Source organism: Lichenostomus cassidix, chromosome 5, assembly GCF_008360975.1.
Source record: "Lichenostomus cassidix isolate B80296 chromosome 5, HeHo_3.0, whole genome shotgun sequence".
Lineage (NCBI taxonomy): Eukaryota > Metazoa > Chordata > Aves > Passeriformes > Meliphagidae > Lichenostomus > Lichenostomus cassidix.
The window spans coordinates 59,720,540-59,740,234 of NC_139486.1; the positions used below are offsets into that span (position 1 = coordinate 59,720,540).

The following is a 19,695-nucleotide window of genomic DNA, read 5'->3' on the forward strand; positions in this document are numbered from 1 at the left end:
GGAGCTATGTTTTAATTAATTCTTTGACTTGGCTTTTGAGTGATATATCATTATCTCCAAACTGCCTCAAAACTGCAAATTAATCCATTTAGAATGTTGTATTTCCATCTTTCCTAAAAAGGGCTTTTCATGGGAGGTGCCTCTCTGATCCAGCCCAGAAATCACAGAATTCCAGAATGTCTCATTTGTTAAACCCACATAACCTCTATACAGGGAATCCTGACACCTTTCATGGAATCCTGGAAGAGTTTGGGATGGGAGGGACCTTAAGGATCATCCTCTTCCATCCCCTGCCCTGGGTATGGACAGCTGCCACAAGGCCAGGTTGCTCCAAGCCCCATATCCATAAATACCTATGGATATAAATGTATAACTTGCCTTCCTAAGGCCAGAGATCTCCTACATGTCCTTTCTGATCCAAAATTATATCTAGATATTAAAATCCAACATTAAATGTATATTATACAATACTTTTAGATATAAAATGCAAAATATTCTTGACTTAAATGTGTGCACTAACATCCACGTGTTACTGAATTTTCCTTTCCCTCCTAAATCTCTTCGAATCCCACCTCATTTCCAGCTGAAAATGAGGTATGGATGAGAGTTCTGCCACGAGGGAGAGGAAAAAAAAGCAGACAGAATTCCCTGGTAACATGACAAATCAGAATAAACACATTAAATCTTTGCAGGGTTAAAGACAAAAATCCAATTCTTACCTCACCAGAGGAGCATTGGGATCATTGAAGGTTCTTTGAAGAACCTCTCCAACAGCAAAATAACCTTTAATAGAAATATTATTTAATTTTTAAAGTGAATGTAACTTTACTTCAGGGTCAGTGGCTGAGTTTGCTCCAGGTGTCCATTGCCAGCAGCTTAGGCTGTCCTAATGAGCTCTGGATGGATCCCTGGAGCAGCCAGCTGGGATTACAGGAGATGAGGGCTGCTCCAAGCCTCCAGGTAATGAATGAACCCAAAAAGTTTCCAGGCTACTCCTGCCTTGGCACCAGCAGGCCTGTACAGGTCTGCTGATTTACCTGTCTGAACACAATCCAGAGTCCATTAAACCTTCTTATTCTGCTCCAGGTATTCCCAGGAATAGCTCAGATGCCCACAAAACACAGTTTTGATCCAAAGATCGGATTTGTCTCTCAGTTAGCAGTAACATAAAGCACATCCTCTGATATCTTAGGTGGAATTAGAGGGATCAAGAGACTCCAGGCAGCCTGGAAGAGGATGTTCCATGTCCAAAGGAGACCACACAGGGCCACATAGAATCCTGGAATGGTTTGGGTTGGAAGGGGCATTAAAGATCACCCAGCTGGTACTGATGTTTTGGTTGGGTGTAGCTCTGCAAACAGCAATATTTTAACATCAGCATTGGAATTTGGTGAGTTTCTGTGCCAACATTTCACCACTGATTCCCATTAGTTCCTGCTATATTACCAATTCTTCCAGGCACAACTTCAAACAGCCCCTCTTTTCTCAAAATAATAAATGAACCCAGGAAATCCAGTTATTTCCAAAAGAAACTTTTGATACTTGGAAAAGGACAACGAAGAAGGCAAAACAACTTGTAAAAAAAGCAAAATAATTATCAAGTAATTAAATATAAACCTTTGAACTGTTTATCATTAAATCCTTCCTCTCCCTTTGTGCATGTTCCCAGAAAAATGGCAATTTTTTCTTTCATGACCATTTCTCCTCCACATCAGACCTACTCTATCTCTCTCCAGGACTGTATTGCACCAAATTACCACCAACTTCCTCCAAAACCTTATTTTTCCACCTTCCAGCTTGCTTTATAAGTAACAACCAGATTTATTCCAAGTCTCCTGATGTTCTCTCAGCCAATACTCCAGGCCACCAAGTGAGCAGGTGATGATGAGGCAGGTCCAAGGTTGACCTAAATTCTATATGGTTTTATTTATCAGTTATTCATTTTAATTATTAATCCAGTTTATCAAACCGTTAAATTATATATCACTCACACTGGATAAAGTTCAGAACAATAAATTCATGTTTTATACTCTTTTCTGAACTCCAGGACACTGAAACATCTGAAAGCCAACTCAGTCCTGGGTCTGAGTTGGGTCCCTGATCAAAGCATGGTGCAGATAAAAGGAATGCAGGGATGTGCACATGTTGTGAAACTGACAACCAGGACTTCTCCAGGATAAGTCCTGAGGGGAACAAACTCCTTGGGCTGAGCTTCAATAGAGTTTGTGGGTCAAGGGTGTGGATGGAGCCCCCAGATGGGGTGATTAATGCAGATTAGTTCACTCTGAGACAATTAATCATTGCCTCCAAGTGTCCAGAGCCACCTGCTCAGGTAGGACATCCGGGCTGCAGGCAATTCAAGGTGGATAATCCCATCCTTGAAGGAAAACTGGGCTGTTGGATGTCCACAGAGGGACATCAGCAGCTCCAGAGCTGGAGCCAGAGATGCTTTGTGTGACACTTGGGGACTCTCTGACCAGCCGGTCATTGCTGGTGCCGTGTGTCCTGGTGGCTCCTGCACGTGAGAGATTTGAGATCCCTGGAGCACAATGAGTTTCAGAATTCCATGTTACCCCTTTTTGTTTGCTCTTTTCTTTGTTTATTTGCTCTGCCATGAGGAGGCCCGAGGGTTTTATCCCAGGAGAGCAGAGGGAACATATTTACAGCCCTGTCACCCACAGGCTCAGCTGTTGGAGTCAGGGAAGGAGCACATCTCTCTCCACATCAGCCTGGATGTTCTCTGCTGCATTTGGGATAAACCCTTGGCTCCAATCACCACAGCGAGGGCACAGGAGGAGCTGTAAATCCAAGAGAAAGAAGTTGACTTCCTTCTTCATGTCCTCCCATCCTCTTTTTTTGGGGCTGTGTCAGAAAACAGCCTTGCAAAAGTAGGAGTTTTTATAATAAATGGGAGTAATGGCTTGTGCAGATTGGTTTTTATTTTCCTTAGGCAGCTGAAGCAACATAAATGGATTTATGGAAGTATTAAGGGTGAGTCTTATTTAGTTATAAAGAATTGTCAGCAGAATACAGTTGTTAAATCAGCCTTCTGCATTAATAATTAAAAGCTAAGAGAAAATATTCCTACTGTGATGTAATGTAGGATTTCACTTGGATTAGGACTTTCTTCTGCTCCAGGTTTATGTGATCTCTGATGAGGTTCCTCCAAGGTAACTTCTGAAAGAAACTTCTTTCAAACCAAAAGGGAATAAATATCTGATTCTTTTATGGAATAAATCCAAACTTTATGCATCCAAGCACAAAGAAGCAAATTCACCATTTGTGTCGCTTTAAGCCACGCATTCTTTTCTAAGCACCTCAACTGGTAAGTAAAAAAGTTTAGAATTTATTTTTGGAAAATATATGGAATATACCAAGAAGTGGCAATTAAAACAGTGACTGATTGGAGTCAAATATTGCCCAAAAGAGAAACTCTGAGGTTTACCATTTTGATGCATTTGTTCTCTTTGTCTCAGCAGGTAACACCTGGCCATGGGAGGAAACCATACACAGCCCAAATTCATCCTCCTGGGAATTACAGACACTCCCTGGGCTCAGGCCCCTCTTTTTGGGCTCTTTCTGCTGATTTACATCATCACTTTGGTGGGGAACATCGGGCTGATGCTCTTGGTTTGGGTCTCTCGCAGCCTCCACACCCCCATGTACTTCTTCCTCACTCATTTGTCCCTGGCTGACGTCTTCTATTCCACTGTCATCTCCCCCAAAATGCTCACGGGCCTCTTGTTTGGGAATAAAACCATTTCCTGGGTGGGCTGTGTGACACAATTCCACCTCTTTGCTCTCTTTGCCACAGCCGAGTGTCACCTCCTGGCTGCCATGGCCTACGACCGGCTCGTGGCCATCTGCCACCCCCTGCTTTACGCCACGGCCGCGTCCCCCCGTGCCTGCTGGCAGCTGGTGGCCTGGTCCTACCTCGTGGCCTCCCTCAGCGCCCTCATCTACACCAGCTGCACCTTTGGGGGCTCCTTCTGCGGGCCCCGCCGGGTCGACCACTTCTTCTGTGATGCCGGCCCTGTGCTGAGGCTGGCCTGCTCTGACACCCATGGCAGTGAGGTCACCATCTTTGCCCTGGCCATGGCCAACGGGCTGGGCACCGGTGTGGTCATCCTGCTCTCCTATGGCCGCGTCCTCCACGCCATCCTGGGGATGCACTCGGTGCCCAGCAGGGCCAGAGCCTTCCGCACCTGCACCTCCCACCTGGTGTCTGTGTTGGTGTTCTACGGGACGCTGCTCTTCGTGTACCTGCAGCCGGCGTCCCGGCATGGCAGCCGGGGTAACGTGGCCTCTGTCTTCTACACCGTGCTCAGCCCCATGCTCAACCCTTTCATCTACAGCCTGAGGAACAGGGAGGTGAAGGCAGCGCTGGGGAAGTGCAGGAGGAGGATGGTAAGCTGCTGCTGGCATCAAAGAAGTGCAGCTCAGGGAATCAGGGAATCCTGGAATGCTTTGGGTTGGAAGGGACCTGAAAGATCATCTGGTCCAGCACACCATGGGCAGGGACACCTTCCACTAGGCCAGGCTGATCCAAACCCCATCCAACCCAGCCTGGAGCTCTTCCAGGGATCCAGGGGCAGCCACAGCTTCTCTGGACAACCTGTGACAGTGCCTCACCATTCCCTTAGGGAAGAATTTCTTCCCAGTATCCCATCTAACCCTGCTCTCAGCTTAAAGCCTTTCCCCATTGTCATGCCACTCCGTGCCTTTGTGGAAGCAAACCATTCATCTAAAGTAAGAGATGATCCATTAAAATAATTGGATATGTCCCTGATCCTCACAATTTTATATAGGCTCTTCCACAGTTCCTCACAAAACTCAATTACAATATTTATCCTGGAGAAATAAACCTCACAGTCACATCTTCCTTGGAAGGAAACAAGAGTGGGAGCCTCAAACTTGAATTGAATTCCCTTTCCAGCCACGAGGCTGTCAGAAGAAATTACTCAGAATGGTTCTGGAGTATTACTCCAATTATTCTTCTCTTTCTCATAGGATGCACAAATCACAATTTTATTGATTTGTAACTTATTTTGCACTGATGAATGTGTATTTTTCTTGCAAGATTATTGTCCTTATCCCTAAACTCCAATAAAATTCCTCCTTGTTACCTGTGAGTTACTTATTAGAGCAGAGTTGCTGGGGTGGAAGGGAGCATTTGGGAAGAGCAAGAGTATTTTAACATTTGATTGGTAAAAAAACAAGACAAAAGGCTTAAAAAGTGCATTTTTGTTCTGGCTTAGAAGGATCAAAGCTGATGGGACTTGGGATCTCAAGATACACCTTGGAATATCAAGGGGAATGCAAGTGTTCAAGTGCCAAAACATATCTTGAAAACCTAACAGTTGTATTTCACCCCAAATTTAAGCACATGTCTAGTTTATATAGGTGAAAGAATCCTCAACCCCTGATCTATGGATAGCTGAGAGCTGTTTGGGTGTGGAAAAGGCCCTGAAAAACGCAAACACAACAGTTCTCCAAATCATGGCTCATTAAAGAAGGTACAGGAATGGCCACAGCACTGGGGAGAGACCAGCAATCCTTCATCTTTTCCTGGCCTGGAAAAAACTCCCAATTCATGCCCATCCTAATGAATTCCAAAGGCTATGTGTTGGGTTTAAGGGCAAACTGAGTGCAATCTTGCAACTTTCTTCACCATTTGGGTGGTCAGGATAAGCTCAGCAGAGATGTCCACCTCTTCCTCCTCTTCTCCACCTTGTCCCTCACCTGTTGACACCTTTGTGGGGTGGGAAGAGTTCTGACTGCACAGAGGGACAGGCTTTGGCTGTGGCAGGGAAAGGTGGAAACTGCAATATTTTCCCTTTGTTACTGTGTTGTAAAGATGTCATGTTCTGAGGAGTCATGTGGGAATTAAACTCCTTTTGAAAAGTAGATGGATGGTGAAGAGTGTCTATCAGTTCTGGAAACAAACAGCATGAGAAGAGATGTTTTAGGGCTGGGGGCTACTACCTGGGAAAGGTGGATCTGGACTGGATTAAAAGAGTTGGAATAAATGTAATGAAATGACAAAGGTCTTGGCAAGAGAGAGACTTTTGTTATCAAAATTGGGTGGGAAGGGAATTTAAAGCTCATCCCATTTCAGCCCCCTGCCATGGGTAGGAACACCTTCCACTAGACCAGATTGCTCCAAGCCCTGTCCAGCATGGCCTACAACACTTCCAGGGATAGGGCAGCCACAGCTTCTCTGGGAAACCTGTGCCTCACCACCTTCACAGGGAGGAATTTCTCCCCACCAGGCAATGTAAGTCAACTCTCCTTCAGTTTAAGATTGTCAGGTTGAAAGGAAGAATTAGGAAAGCCCACCAGCAGGTGTGAGCTCCAGATCCCACCAGTGGGCCCTGAGCTCCAGGTGCCACCATCCAGGTGCTCACAGCTATTTCCACCACAAGTGATGCTGTTTCCATTCCCAGAGCAAGAAGTGATCCTGGGAGACCAACCACCCTTCAAGGAATCATCAGCTTAACAAGATCTTCTGGGCTTTGCCAAGAAAGTTTCCTAATCATCAAGGAAGCTTCTCAGAGGGCTTTTAAACAACTTCAGTCATCCTTCTTAATGAGCCACGAGAGACTAATTAGCAAGGGGAAACCATGGAGAAACTTTCTTCCTTGGTAAAGACAAAGTGAACTTCTCCAGCTGCTTTGTTTGCCACATCCAGGAGACAAAGAGCTGCAGGGTCAGTGTGGTGGGATTGTGACTGTGTTGAGGGACCTTAAAACTCATCCCATTCCAACCCACTTCCAAGGGCAGGGATGCTTCCCACTATCCCAGGCTGCTCCAAGCGCTGTCCAAGCTGGCCTGGAACTCTTCCAGGGATCCAGGGACAGCCACAGATTCTCTGGGAAACCTGTGCCTGGGCCCCCCCAGCTTCACAATAGGGAAAAATTTCATCTCCATACCCAATTGAAAAGCTCTGACAGTGTGAAGCTATTCCCCCTCATCCTGTCACTCCAGACCCTTGCCCAGAGTCCCTCTGCAGCTCTCCTGGAGCCCCTTTAGGCTCTTCAAGAGGCTCTCAGCTCTCACCCCTGAGATGAAATTCCCAACTACAGGCTGAGCTCAGACATGGGTTACTGCTGGCTTAGCAGCTGACTCCATGATCTTAGAGGGCTTTTCCAGCCAAAATAATTCTGGGATGCTGTAAAGGCTTCTCCCCCATATTTGCTCCTGGTCAGCATTCCTGCCTCTCCTGCTGGCCTCTGGGCTCAGTTTCACTGTAGTTCCCACCATTTGTTCTTCCTTCCTTCCTTCCTCTGTGCCTCCTGATTTATTTTAGAGGGGAAATCACACAATTACCCAAAACTAAGCAAAACCAATTTAATAATAAAACCAAAATAGGATCCAAATGACAAGATAGAGAGCAGTGGTGGGAAATTCCACCAGAAACCATGGGAGATGCCAGATGATGGTTCTCTGCTCCCTGAGTATGCTTGGGCCTTGAGTTTGGTCACTGCCCACTCTGTGGTGGCACTCAGGAAATTTCCCATGGAAATTAATGACTGTGGAAGCAGCTCCATAAGGAAGAGACTTGCACTAGTAAATAAACGCCACTACTTTCAGGAAGTTCAATGGAAGTGTGAGGTTTTATGTCCCACTTCTTTGTATAGATGTAATTATATATATAATGCAGATTTGTATGTAAAAAGGTCTTAATATATACACTTCTTTATCTATATAAAGAAAACTTGTATTTAAATTTTTTCCTGAAAATATATATAATCTTAAAATATATAAATTAAACTTTTGAAAGATACAATTTGTCTCTTGGTATCACAGGGAATTAAAAAGAACTGGTGCAAGAAATGGGGATTCCAGGACTGGGACACAGATCAGGATCTGAAGAAGTGCTGCAAGGGCTCATTGGGAAGAAGGCAAAACACATCAGGAACTTGTCTGCTGCAAATTATTTTTACATGATGGGATATCCTGATATCTGAAAACCCAGGCAGTCAGAACCAGGTATCAAAGAGAGTCAAAGTCATGTTTATGTGAGCAAAGAGAAAAATGTCTTTTCTTTTACCCATAAAAGAGGGAAATGGTCCCATAGTAGCTGTAATCAGAACAGATGAAGATGAAGATCATGAAGATGAAGATGGAGACGTATGCTTCAAAATGGCTGCAGGAGACTCAGCTGCAGTCATCTGCACTGGCCAGAGAATCCTGGAATGGCTGGGGTTGGCAGGAACCTTAAAGCTCATCTCATTCCAAGCCCTTGCCCTGGGCAGGGACACAGGATAACCCAGGAAGAAAGTGTGTCCATCAGGAGGAAACATCAATGCTGGATGTTCCATCTCCTTCCCACATGGTGATTCCAGCTCCTCTCATGGTCAAATGCTTGACCACAGAAGATGGACACAGTACACCCCCATTTTACCAATCCCCACCTGCACAAAGAGCCAAAACCTTTTGGGTTTGAGAGCAGCAGCTCCAGCACGAAGCCACAGCGCACAGAGCGATGTCACCATGGCCACAGACTCGGAGTTTCAGTAACTGTGGCTCATGTTCCTGTTTAAAGGTCAGGTGATGGTCAATGGAAGACCAGTGGGACACAAAGTCATTGAATGTCTTCTCAAAATATTAATCAGATTTTAAATATTTTTCAAATATTTTTTTAAATTATTTAATATCACCAAACAATGGTTGTAAGGGCCTGGAAGGAGAGTTGCTCTGGGGTTTATGGTTTAAGTGTCTTAATACTTATGGAGGTTTGATGTTTTAAATAAAACATTAAAAATAATCTTTCATTTTATTGAAAGAAGAGATGTACAATCTTCCCTGCACCTAAATTAAGCAATGCCATGAGTAGGACAGTTACAGAGGATCAGAAGGGTGGGAGAACAGCAGGAGTTGCACACAGAGGTCCCACTTCATGGTCCTGATCACAGAGTCAGGGAACTAATTAGGCTGGAAAAGTCCTCTAGGATCACCAAGTCCAACCATTCCCCCAGCACTGCCCAGGCCACCACTAATCCATGTCACCAGGTGCCACATCCACACAGCTTTTAAATCCCTCCAGGGATGGGGATTCCACCACTGCCCTGGGCAGCCTGTTCCAGGGCTGGACAGCCTTTTCCATGGAGGACTTTTCCCTCTATCCAACCTAAACCTCTGCTGGTGTAACTTGAGGACTTTGTCTCCACATCTGGGGATGTGAGTTGAGGACATTTGGGGTCACTGCCATGGGGGTCAGCAGAGCCAAAAAGAGAGGAACAGGAGCATGAACAGCTCAGGGGGATTTATCCAGGCAGCTGGATTAAATATTAACCAGGGAATTACCAATAGGCTTTGGGGACAAAGGATTCAGCTGGCTGATCCTGAGTGCCTGTGAATTGTGTGTCATTAATAAATCAGCAAACTACATTGATCCTGGCTTGATTTAACCTAACTGAGGAGCTTCTCCTCCATCCCTAGTTATTCCATCTCTCTAGGAGAGCCCCATCACTCTGAATTTCAGCATGGACCTGGCACAGGGTGAGAAAATACACTAATTTGGGGGATTTTTGCTTTTTTTCACATGTGCAATACTTGTGCACCAAAACATTAACACCAAACCTTTCACAGAATCTGGGAATGGTTTGGGTTGGAAGGGACCTTAAGGCTCATCCAGTTCTGCTGCCCTGCCAAGAGGAAGGACATCTTCCACTAGACCAGGCTGCTCCAAACCTCATCCAAACACCAAAATAGGAGGGAAAAGGTTCCTCTCAGCTGATATTGAATCAACCAGCAAACCATCTAAGTCAAAGTGCAAAAGACACCAAAAATGTCCCTCTGAGATATTTAACAAAACTCCCAGGATATCACCAGCATCTCCATTTTATTTAGTCATTATGTTACAACATCCAAGCTTATTTTGTGTCCCTGAGTCTTCTCAAAGCCTCCTTCACCTCCTGGTTCCTCAGGCTGTAGATCCAGGGGTTCAGCATGGGGGTCACCATGGTATAGAGCACAGCAGCCCATTTATCTCCTGTTCTGGAGGTGTGTGACTTGGGGATTAAGTACATGAAAATCAATGCCCCATAGAAGGTGGTGACGGTGATGAGGTGGGAGGCACAGGTGGAGAAGGCTTTGCGCTTGCCCTGGGCTGATCTAATGCTCAGGATGGTGGAGATGATGGCCACATAGGACACCAGGATCACCAGGATGCTGGGAACACCGAGTAAAGATGATAAAGTCCTCTGGATGATGAGGCTGAGGGTGTTGTCAGAGGTGGAGAGTGAGATCAGCAGGGAAATGTCACAGAAGAACAGATGGATGGCACTGGAGCCACAGAAGAACAAGCTGGACATGCCAATGGTTTGTGCCACACCATTGGTCAGCCCCAGGAGGTAGCACCCAGTGACCAGGCGGAAGCAGCGCTCTGGGGACATGACAAGGGGGTAGAGCAGGGGGTGGCAAATGGCCATGTATCGATCATAGGCCATTGTGGCCAGCAGAGAGCACTCAGTGGCCCCAAACAGGTCAAAACTGAACACCTGAGCCATGCACCCAGCATAAGTGATTCCCTTCCTCCTCAACAAAACCCCAACCAACATCCTGGGGGTGACAAGGGTGGAAGTGCAGAGGTTCACAAAAGCCAGGTTGCCCAGGAAATAATACATGGGGGAGCGGAGCACGGGACTGACTCTGATCAAGGCAATCATCCCCAGGTTTCCCAGGATGGTGACAAGGTAAATGAGCAGGAACAGAAGGAATTGGGCAACCTGAGTCACTGGGTCCGCGGTGAACCCTGCCAAGATGAACTCTGTTGCTTGGGTGCAATTCCATCCTGACATTCCTTCAAAGTGTGTTCTCTCTGTGAACTCCTTGCTGGACATTTTTTCCAGGAGAAAACCCTCTTTCCGGTGGGATCTGCTTGAAGGCAACCCTACAATATCTAAAGTGAGAGTTTAGGTACAGATCAATTAGAAAAACCTGGGCAGAAGTCAAGGCACAGTTAGGGAGAAGCTGTTGGTTACACAACCCTGAGTAGCTTTACCTTGGTGCTGCCTTTAATCCCCTGTGTGTGTTCACTCTGGGACTTTGAGATCATCCAGCACAACCTGTAACTTGGAGAAACCCAATAAAACCTGTAAAAGAGAGCACAGAATTGATTCTTCATCCTTGTGTTGACATCTGCCAAACATCTGCTTTGTCTGTCTTTTCTATAGAATTCCAGAAGTGTTTGGGTTGGAAGGGATCTTGAAGACCATCTCATTCCACCCTCACTCCATGTGCAGGGACATGTTCCATTAGACCAGGTTGCTCCAAGCCCCATCCAACCTGGCCTTGAACACTTCCAGGGATCCAGGGGCATCCAAAACTTCCTGACTAATGAAGCCTTCCCTCCCTCATGGACACACTCTTTTGGCTCTAAAAGATTCTCCCAGCTCTTTGCCCTGCTCCTGCAGCCCTCAAATGAAAATGTGCAACACCCAAAGCTCAGCTACCTCCTCCTGAAAGCATTTTCTTGGGGAAAATATTTTAAAAATCACCTTTTAGATGTGCCTTATATCAGCAATGGTAAGATCCACAAGGGTTCCTTACAGGAAATATTCCAGTCCTCATCCAGGAGCCCTTTGTGGTCAGTGAGGAGAAGTTTCCAGAGCAAGCATTCCAACAGGGTGTCCTCACCACACACCTGCTGTGCATCACCTGCATTTGGTGATAAGTCCTGAGTACAATGAGGAGCTGGAGCCCAGGAGCCTCCAGATAGGACCTGAGATGAAAACTGAAGGTGTTTCTTCTTGGCAAGAGAAAACAAGAGGAGATGGGTGGCTCAGCATGCGCTGTCCTGGCTCATGGTTCTCCAGGATGATCTTCTCCTACATCTCTGCACTCTCCCTGCTTTCCTCCTGATGCTCTTGGAGGTGAATGTTAGGTGCACCTCCCTGGAACTCTAGAAAGGAGTCTGAAAATATACCTTTGTCAGTAAACACCTTTGTTATTCCATGCAATTTGGGGATTTGGGGACTCTTGGAGCCCCAGGAGAGTGACAAAGCCCAAAGTGGGTTGTTATCTCTTCTCTGAGATTCTGAATTTCAAGGCAATTGCCCAGAGGAGATGATCTCACCTTGAGGTAGCCACAGGGCTTTGGGGTTTCTCCACAGCAACCACAGAGCAACACTGCACCTGTTGTGTCCAATTTTTGTGCATTTTTGGAGATTTTTTAGCTCCACAAATGCCATGTTTGGCCTTGTAACACTAGGGAGCTGGGGGGGACCTCACTGGTGGGGCACAATCCCATGGGAGCTGGTAGCCATCAGCAGTTCCAGGCACCAGAGATGTTGAACCACCTTTCTACCCAGTCTAAATTCCTTGTACCCAAACCACAGCTCACCTGTCCCATCTCTGGAAGTGTTCAAGGCCAGGCTGGAGAAACCTGGTCTACTGGGAGGTGTCCCTGCCCATGGCAGGGGTGTGGAACAAGATGAGCTTTCAGGTCTCTTCCAAACCAAACTATTCCAGGATTCTATGAAGACTGGCTGCAAGAATCCAGGAGAATCACAGAATATGCTGAGTTGGAAGGGATTCACAAGGATCACAGAGTCCATCTCTCAGCCCCACACAGAACCATCCCCAAGAGTCACACCATGTGCCCAAGAGCATGGTTCAATTCACTCCTCTGATCTCTGCCAGGCTTGGTGCAGTGCCCACTGCCCTGGGGATCCTGTTCCAGTGCCCAACCATCCTCGGGGGGAAAAACCTTTCTCTAATATCCATCCTAAGGCTCCCCTGACTCGACTTCAGGCCATTCCTCTTCTAAGCATGCTTCCCTGTAAAATAGCCAATTTCATTCCTTCCTCCTTTATTCTTTGTATACAATCTCACAAAGTACACCACTGACCTTCGGGTCCTGCCCAATTATTTTCTGTAGGATATTCAGTGTCACATTCCTGAGCAGCCCAAGCAGACAAATCAGGGTTGTGAACATTAATTCAAAATGCATCTTGCACAAACAAATCTGAGCTCAAGATTAAGAACTCCTTAAGAGACCCCTGAATCCAGGGTTACCCTGATGCTCCCTGGTTGTGCAAATACACCACCCAAGGAGCAAGGACTTGCTTAGCCTTTGTTTAAACCATTCCGTTGTATGATTTACTTCATGCTGACTATAATCCTCTATCACATCCCTCCTCATCTGCTGTCCATCAGCCTCGAATTCCATTTTTCATCTCCATGGCAGTCTCACATCTATGAATCCATCTGGGGACCCAGCCTCCTCAGAATCCATAGAATCCCAAACATCTCAATCCCATTTATCAGGATCCCACTGTACTCCTGCTCCTGCAATCCCTCTATTCACTTGGTTTTGCTCCACTCATCCCCTTCTTTACTTACACTCCGACTGCACCACCCCAACACCAGAATTTTTGGCTACAGTCAGCTAAGTGTCCAACTCACCACCAAGCAGGTTATTCTGGAACTGTAAAATTACCATTTAGTTGTGCAAATCACACACTTGTCACCCCATGTGGGAGCATTCCAACAACACTTGTTCCTTCTGTTGGTGCTGCTTCAGATACACTGTTTAAAAAATCCATCCTTGTCTTCCCAAACCTAGCTTTTCTCCCCTTTTATTATGCAAATTTTGGATTCATTTTATACATCCAGGGCTTCAGCTTCTTTTAATTAATTTCCTGACTGCTCACACAATCCTCCAACCATGGACCACTTGAGAACCAGTGAACGACAGGGAAGCTCATCCCATTCAGGAATTTTAAACAGGACCTATTCCTTACATTTAGATTTGAAAAGTGACTTTTCTTTCTGATAGAGCCAGACTACATGAATTTTGTTCTGCCAGTGGGCAGGGTCAGCACCAAAACCACAGACACCAACTTCAGGAATTAAGTGTCATTTACTACAGCTCAAAGCAGCAAGGAATTACCAAAGGAGAAGCTCAGCAGTGCACCTCAGCATTGCTACCAAAGATTGCCTACAGGGATTACAAAGATACAGCACCAGCGACCTTAATATTTCATTATCCTACAGAGCTGCACAGCAGCTGGGGAAGCTCTTGTCACAGCCAAGCACTGGAGAGCCCCTGCCAGAACTGGGAATTCCTGCAGGTTAATCCACCCACAGGCAAAGAGGCTTCTGACTGTGCTGGGACAGAGCCCAGCTTGGACAGCGTGCAATAAACAAGATCACACAACTTCCAGTGTGGGAACATCTGGCTTCAGCCTCCTCCTGGGTTTCTCCCAAAGCCTGGCCAGGGCTCAGGGAGCAACCCAGGGAGTTACCTTAGACCATGGACCTCCCAGCAAGGCCCCTGGGTTGATTTCAGGGCCTTGTGGAGCTTCTCAGTACAGAAAGGTCAATACACGTTTTTTTTAATGAGCAGATACCGAGATCCTTGCAGTAATGATCCTGTACATTTCATTAATGAGAGAACACACATACAGCATCTGCTTTGAAGGTTCACCCAGAGCTCAACTTCAGCTCAAGGCTGTTGCTCAGGCCTCAGTATTTCAGTAAGTCACAAGCTGTTTGAACCTCTGCAGAAAGCTTGCTCACATCTGCTGTGGAACCACACTTCAGGCAGCATTTCCACTGCCCATTTCAGAGGATAATTAGCTGCCATGACAGAGTAATGACTGATCCTGGAATTACAGAAAGCAGGCAGAGGAAGGACGCTTTTACTTCCACCCAGAAAGTCAAAGGATAGAAAAAAACCATTAGGTGTACACCTGAGCAATCTCCTAAGCAGAACCAGGACATAAGATGCCAGTCACTCCTGACTTCCAAGGCAGCGCTGGGAGCTCTGGCACTCACCTTTAGTCCTTGTCTTGGACAGCAAGGCAATCCAAGGGACATGAATCCAGGGTTCTGCTGCTTCTTCAAGGAGCTACCAAACAGCACTATTCTGGCTGAACACAGCAGCAAAACCAGCACACCCTTCCTTGGGCAAAACTGAAGCTATTGTGAAGCTAGGAACACAAGACAAGCTTCCCTTTCCACTGAAGGATATTGATCCAGCTCTACTGACATGTGGACATTTGAGACAGCAACCTGTAACACCTTGTGAAATCAAATCACATGTCCAGATGTTTTCCTGCTTGTGTCATTCAGCTCCTCACTTACCCTTCACAGTCTTCTGACAAGTGTATGCAGATGCTTTGCTTCTATCAAAAGTATTAACATCAGCACATTTCTAGGTTTCAACAAATCTCTGTCTTGGTTTGAAAGACAGGTGCCTGCTAAGAGAGGTGGAACCCTCCCTTAGGACAGAGAATGTGATCTCCCTTCCCTCCGAATTATTTTAATTTTGAAATCAAGGGCTTTCAGGGAAAGGTATGGGAAAAGGAATAACAGTTCTTTACTAGTATCTATAAACAAGCAATAACAATAATAGCAACCACAAATAGAACCAGAAAACCAATAGCAGATGACTTTTGAGCTGCCAAGCCTTTTCCCGTGGGGTGTAATCACTGTCGTGAGCAGCAGGGGCGCTGTTGAGCTCCTGGCCGGGCAGGGCTGTTGCGATGACTGCTGAGTGGCTGCAGGTGGCGCTGTGGCGCAGGGTCAGGTCAGCCTCACGCAGCTGGTAATGGCAGGGAGCTGAGAAAGCAGGCAGGCAGGCAGCCTGGAGCGATGAGCAGGGCGGCAGGGGGGCAAGGGCTGGCTCTCCCCAGCTAGCCAGCGAGGCAGCAAGGACTCTGCAGTCATGGCAGACGCTGCGGTCTCGTGCGGTGGAGGCAGGGTGGGTGGCAGGGACAGCCGGACTCCCCGGCAGCTGCTGCGAGAAACGCAGCCGGGAAATCGTGCGCTTCCCAGTGGGAAAGAGGTTGAATCAAAGCTCACCCAGTCAGGAGGAGAAGACAGAGCACAGTTGGATCTCCTGCGGTTGCAGCCAGAAGCGAAGAGCAGTCCCTTTCCTCCAGGTGTCTGACAGAACGAGTGCCAGTCTCAAACGGCTGGCTGCTTCCTTCCCCTGCCCCACCTAGCACAACCTTTTGTCTCTTACAAAAGACTTGATATCTCTAATCACCCAATTATTTGTTGCTTAGTAACAGGGTTGGAGAAAAAATTCCAATGCCCCCCAACCTCCAACAATCTCTCATCAAATCATCTTGTTTTTTTGACACAAAAACCTCATGTGAAAAATGTTACCATGTTTTCCTATTCAGACTTATTTGGAAGTATTTGAGAAAATCATGATCTCGTAGGGACTCACAGAAACTCTCCCAACTCCATTTGCTGCTTCTCCTTCTGCCTGGGCCCAAAGACATTCTGGGTCTACCTTTGCCAGAAACCGCAGGAGAAGAAAGTGCAATTATTGCCATGAATAATTGCCACAGGCTTTGGGTTCACTGCTGGGTTACATTTCTATTAGATTCTGTACATATAAGGATGAAGCTGTCACCCTGCTGAAGCTGGTTTGTCCATTCTCTGCTCTGCTCTCACAAACCTGTCCCTTTTTTGAGACACACATAATGAGACACACACTTGTAATCCAGAGCCATAAGAAGTAAAGGTTTTTTATTATTCTCTGCTGCTGCTCTTATACCTCTTCACAGTTACTGTGGTTATTAAGATTGGCAGCTAGCAAACAATGACAAGGCAGTCTAACACACAATGACCATTCAGGCAACAATACATTTAGCTATACAAGCAAAAGTATAGTTAGTTACATACTATATGCAATTCCCTTGTTGTACACAATTCATGTTTCAAAATAAGAACATCTTCTCCTGGTGTTCAGAATAATTTCTTTCATTGATTATAATCCTGCTTTTCACTGTGGGTTTCATTGCGGATGCAAAATCTCACGGGTAAATTCCGACTGGTGTGAGGCAGGGCTGGGATGTCACAGGGCTCTGCTGGCCCACGGCACTGTGAGGTCACAAAGCCGTGCCTCAGCTATATAAGAGGGGCCAGCAGGCGCAGCTGCCAGTGCAATCGCGATGCTACGCCCTGGAGCCATGAGCGCCGTCGGTGTCGTCATGTCTGCACTTTTCCTGCTGCTGGCTGCTGTGGCTATCTGGTGGGCTGTTGGCCACTGGATGCCATGGAGGCAGCATGGAAGTATCATAAAGAATCGTAAGCATGCTGGGGTTCTGCCCAGAGGCTCACGGAGGAGCCGAGGAGCCCATGTGGCTCCCAGGTGCTCCAGGCCTCGGGTGACCCCTGGCAAGCGGCCACGTGCTCCCACCAGCCCCCTGGGCAGCCCCTGCAGCTGTGGCCCCTGCCTGGCTGTGGCCCAGCAGCTGCAGGAAATGATGCTGTTGCTGTGGGCATGCCATGGGACACGTGAGCCACTTTATTCTGGGATGTGGAAGGTGTTGTGGGCACAACTGGAGAAGCTGGTGAAGCGAGGCCACCTGCCCTGCTGTGGCTCGTGCAGCTCCTCCAGGAGCCTCCGTCGCTTCAAGAGGCTGCTCACACCTAGGATCTGCATCCCTGGGAGAGCTCCCACCCTTTCAAGGATTTCCTGCCATCGGAGATCCTTCACCCACAAGAGAACATCAGGCTGTCAGAGATCTGCCATCCTGCCGGGAGCCTCCACTGCCTCTGACAGCCTCCAGCCATGCGAGAAGCTCCAGCCCTCTGAGAACCTCCCTCCTTCCAAGGGGTTTTCTCCTGCTGAGAGCCTCTCTGTCTCAGAGAACAAGCATTGCTCTGAAGGAATTGACCTTCCAAGAGCTTCCGTTCTCTGTGACAGCATCCAGCAATCTGAGAGCCTCCCTCCTTCCAAGGGGCTCTCTCCCCCTTAGAGGCTGCCTATATCAGAGAACGTGTGTTGCTCTGAAGGAATTGACCTTCCAAGAGCTTCCGTTCTCTGTGAAAGCTTCCAGCCTGCTGAGAGCCTCCCTCTTGCCTGCAGCCTGCCTTCCTCTGAGAGCCTTCAGGATTCTGAGAACCTTATTCACTCTGAAAGCCTCCCAGATTCTGAGACCCTTATTCCCCCTGAAAGCCTCCCCATCTACGACAACCTTCTTCCCTCTGAGAACTTCCCTGTCTGTGACAACCTGCATCCCTCTGAGAGCGTCTGCGATTCCAAGAACCTTCTTCCCTCTGAGAGCCTCTCCGATTCCGAGAGCCTTCTTCCCACTGAGAGCCTCCCCGTCTGTGAGAAACTTCATCCCTCTGAGAGCCTCGACCTTTCAAGACCTTCCACACCCTCTGACAGCTTCCAGCCCTCTGAGATCCTCCCTCTGTCTGAAAGCCTCCCCGTTTATGAAAACCTTCAGCCCTTGGAAAATCAGCACCTTCCAGGAGCCTCCGTTCCCTCAGAGAGCCTCAGTCATCAAAGCCTCCCTCCCTCCCAGAGGCTCAGTGAGACCTGCTGGCCTGAGTACAGCAGTTACTCCATGGACAGCTCTGCCAGCTCCCTTGGAGCCAAGGACATCAACCACCCCAGCGCATTCCTCAGCACTGACGTGGCCAGGGAAAGCCCAGAAGGAGAAATGGCAGCGCAGCCTGATCCTGTGAAGCATTCTCAGGAGGAGCAAGCGGTGCAGCAGAAAGTATCCTGGAGCCCCCAGCTGTCACCCCACGGCTCCCAGGACGCTGTGCCGGCTGTGAAAACTGGGAACACTCCGTGCTTGGTGGCAGAGACGAGCCCCAAGAGACCCAGGAGGTTCCTCCATCTCCGGGAAGCTGCCCCAAGACGGCCACCAAACATGAGGAATGTGTATGTGGTGGCAGGTCAGATCTGAGGAGCAGGAGGTGTTAAATAAATTAGGATTTCTCCCAAGAGCTGTGTGAGTGTTTGCACTGGTCTGGATTTGACTGGGATAGGGTTCCTTTCTACTCAGTAAGTGGCACAGAGCTGGGTTTGGATTCAGGATGGGATGTGGTGGATAGCACAGGGAGGCTTTGGTTGTTGCTGAGCAGGGCTTGCCCTCTTCTGGGCTCTGAAGTGTCCAATGGGTTAATCCATGTTTTTCTCTGGGAAGGGTGGAGTGAGTGTTGAAGACAGAGGCAAAGAATGCATGAAACACCTGTACTGTGTCTCTGTCCCTGTTTGTGAGGTGACCCTCCACACCCTGGAAGGAGCTGATGTTATTCCTACATTGTTTTGGTCATTAATATATTTAAGAATACTCTTTTACCACGTGCAGAGCCTTTTGCAAACACAGCCTTCTCACAGAGCCTGCAGCTGGCTGTCATCCTGTCTTTTAAATGGTAAATAAACAAAGATCTGGGAACAAGCCAGTGTGACTGTCACTACAATTCAATAGTGGCTCCAGTGCTCCAGTGAGCCAATTTTTGTCTTGATAAGGTGCTTCCAGCTATACTTTATACTCTGTTAGAACAACACCTACCGTGCTTTTGCCTTATGTCACTTTAACCCCTAGAATGACACAAGGAGCCTTGGCAGGAGCAGGGATACAAAGGAGCATCCAGGGAACCAGAGAGGACAGGGCTGACCCCACTTTTCAGGATAAGGTGCAGCCAGGGACTGCCCCCCTGACCACTGACTGAGCCCAAGAACAGCTGTAGCAGGCAATGTCAAACTCTCTCCTCAGTTTCTTCATTAGAAGTAATATTTGCATGGTAGTAAAATAATACCTCTAACCCTTAGTCAGTTCCTAGTTTAGGGCACAGTCAGAATCTGATCAAAACCTTTGTAGATGTCAATCCAGCAACAGAATTTTTCCCTTTACTGATTGTTGATCAGGTCCTTAATCTCACTGAGATGTGTCTGGATCTGACTGTCCACCTGTTAAGCCCTGG

General features: G+C 47.4%; 2 protein-coding genes across 2 annotated transcripts; one reads left to right on the top strand and one right to left on the bottom strand.

Moving 5' to 3' along the window:
* The first annotated feature begins 3,492 nt into the window (after positions 1-3,492).
* LOC146436861 (olfactory receptor 5AP2-like) lies at positions 3,493-6,458 on the top strand. The gene is made up of 2 exons (XM_085063845.1): positions 3,493-4,407; positions 6,447-6,458. The coding sequence occupies exons 1-2, from the start codon at positions 3,493-3,495 to the stop codon at positions 6,456-6,458; spliced, it is 927 nt and encodes a 308-aa protein (XP_084919971.1).
* A 3,420-nt stretch (positions 6,459-9,878) lies between these two features.
* Positions 9,879-10,805, bottom strand: LOC146436862 (olfactory receptor-like protein COR4). Its single transcript, XM_085063944.1, has one exon. The coding sequence runs from the start codon at positions 10,803-10,805 to the stop codon at positions 9,879-9,881; it is 927 nt and encodes a 308-aa protein (XP_084920070.1).
* Positions 10,806-19,695: the final 8,890 nt, after the last annotated feature.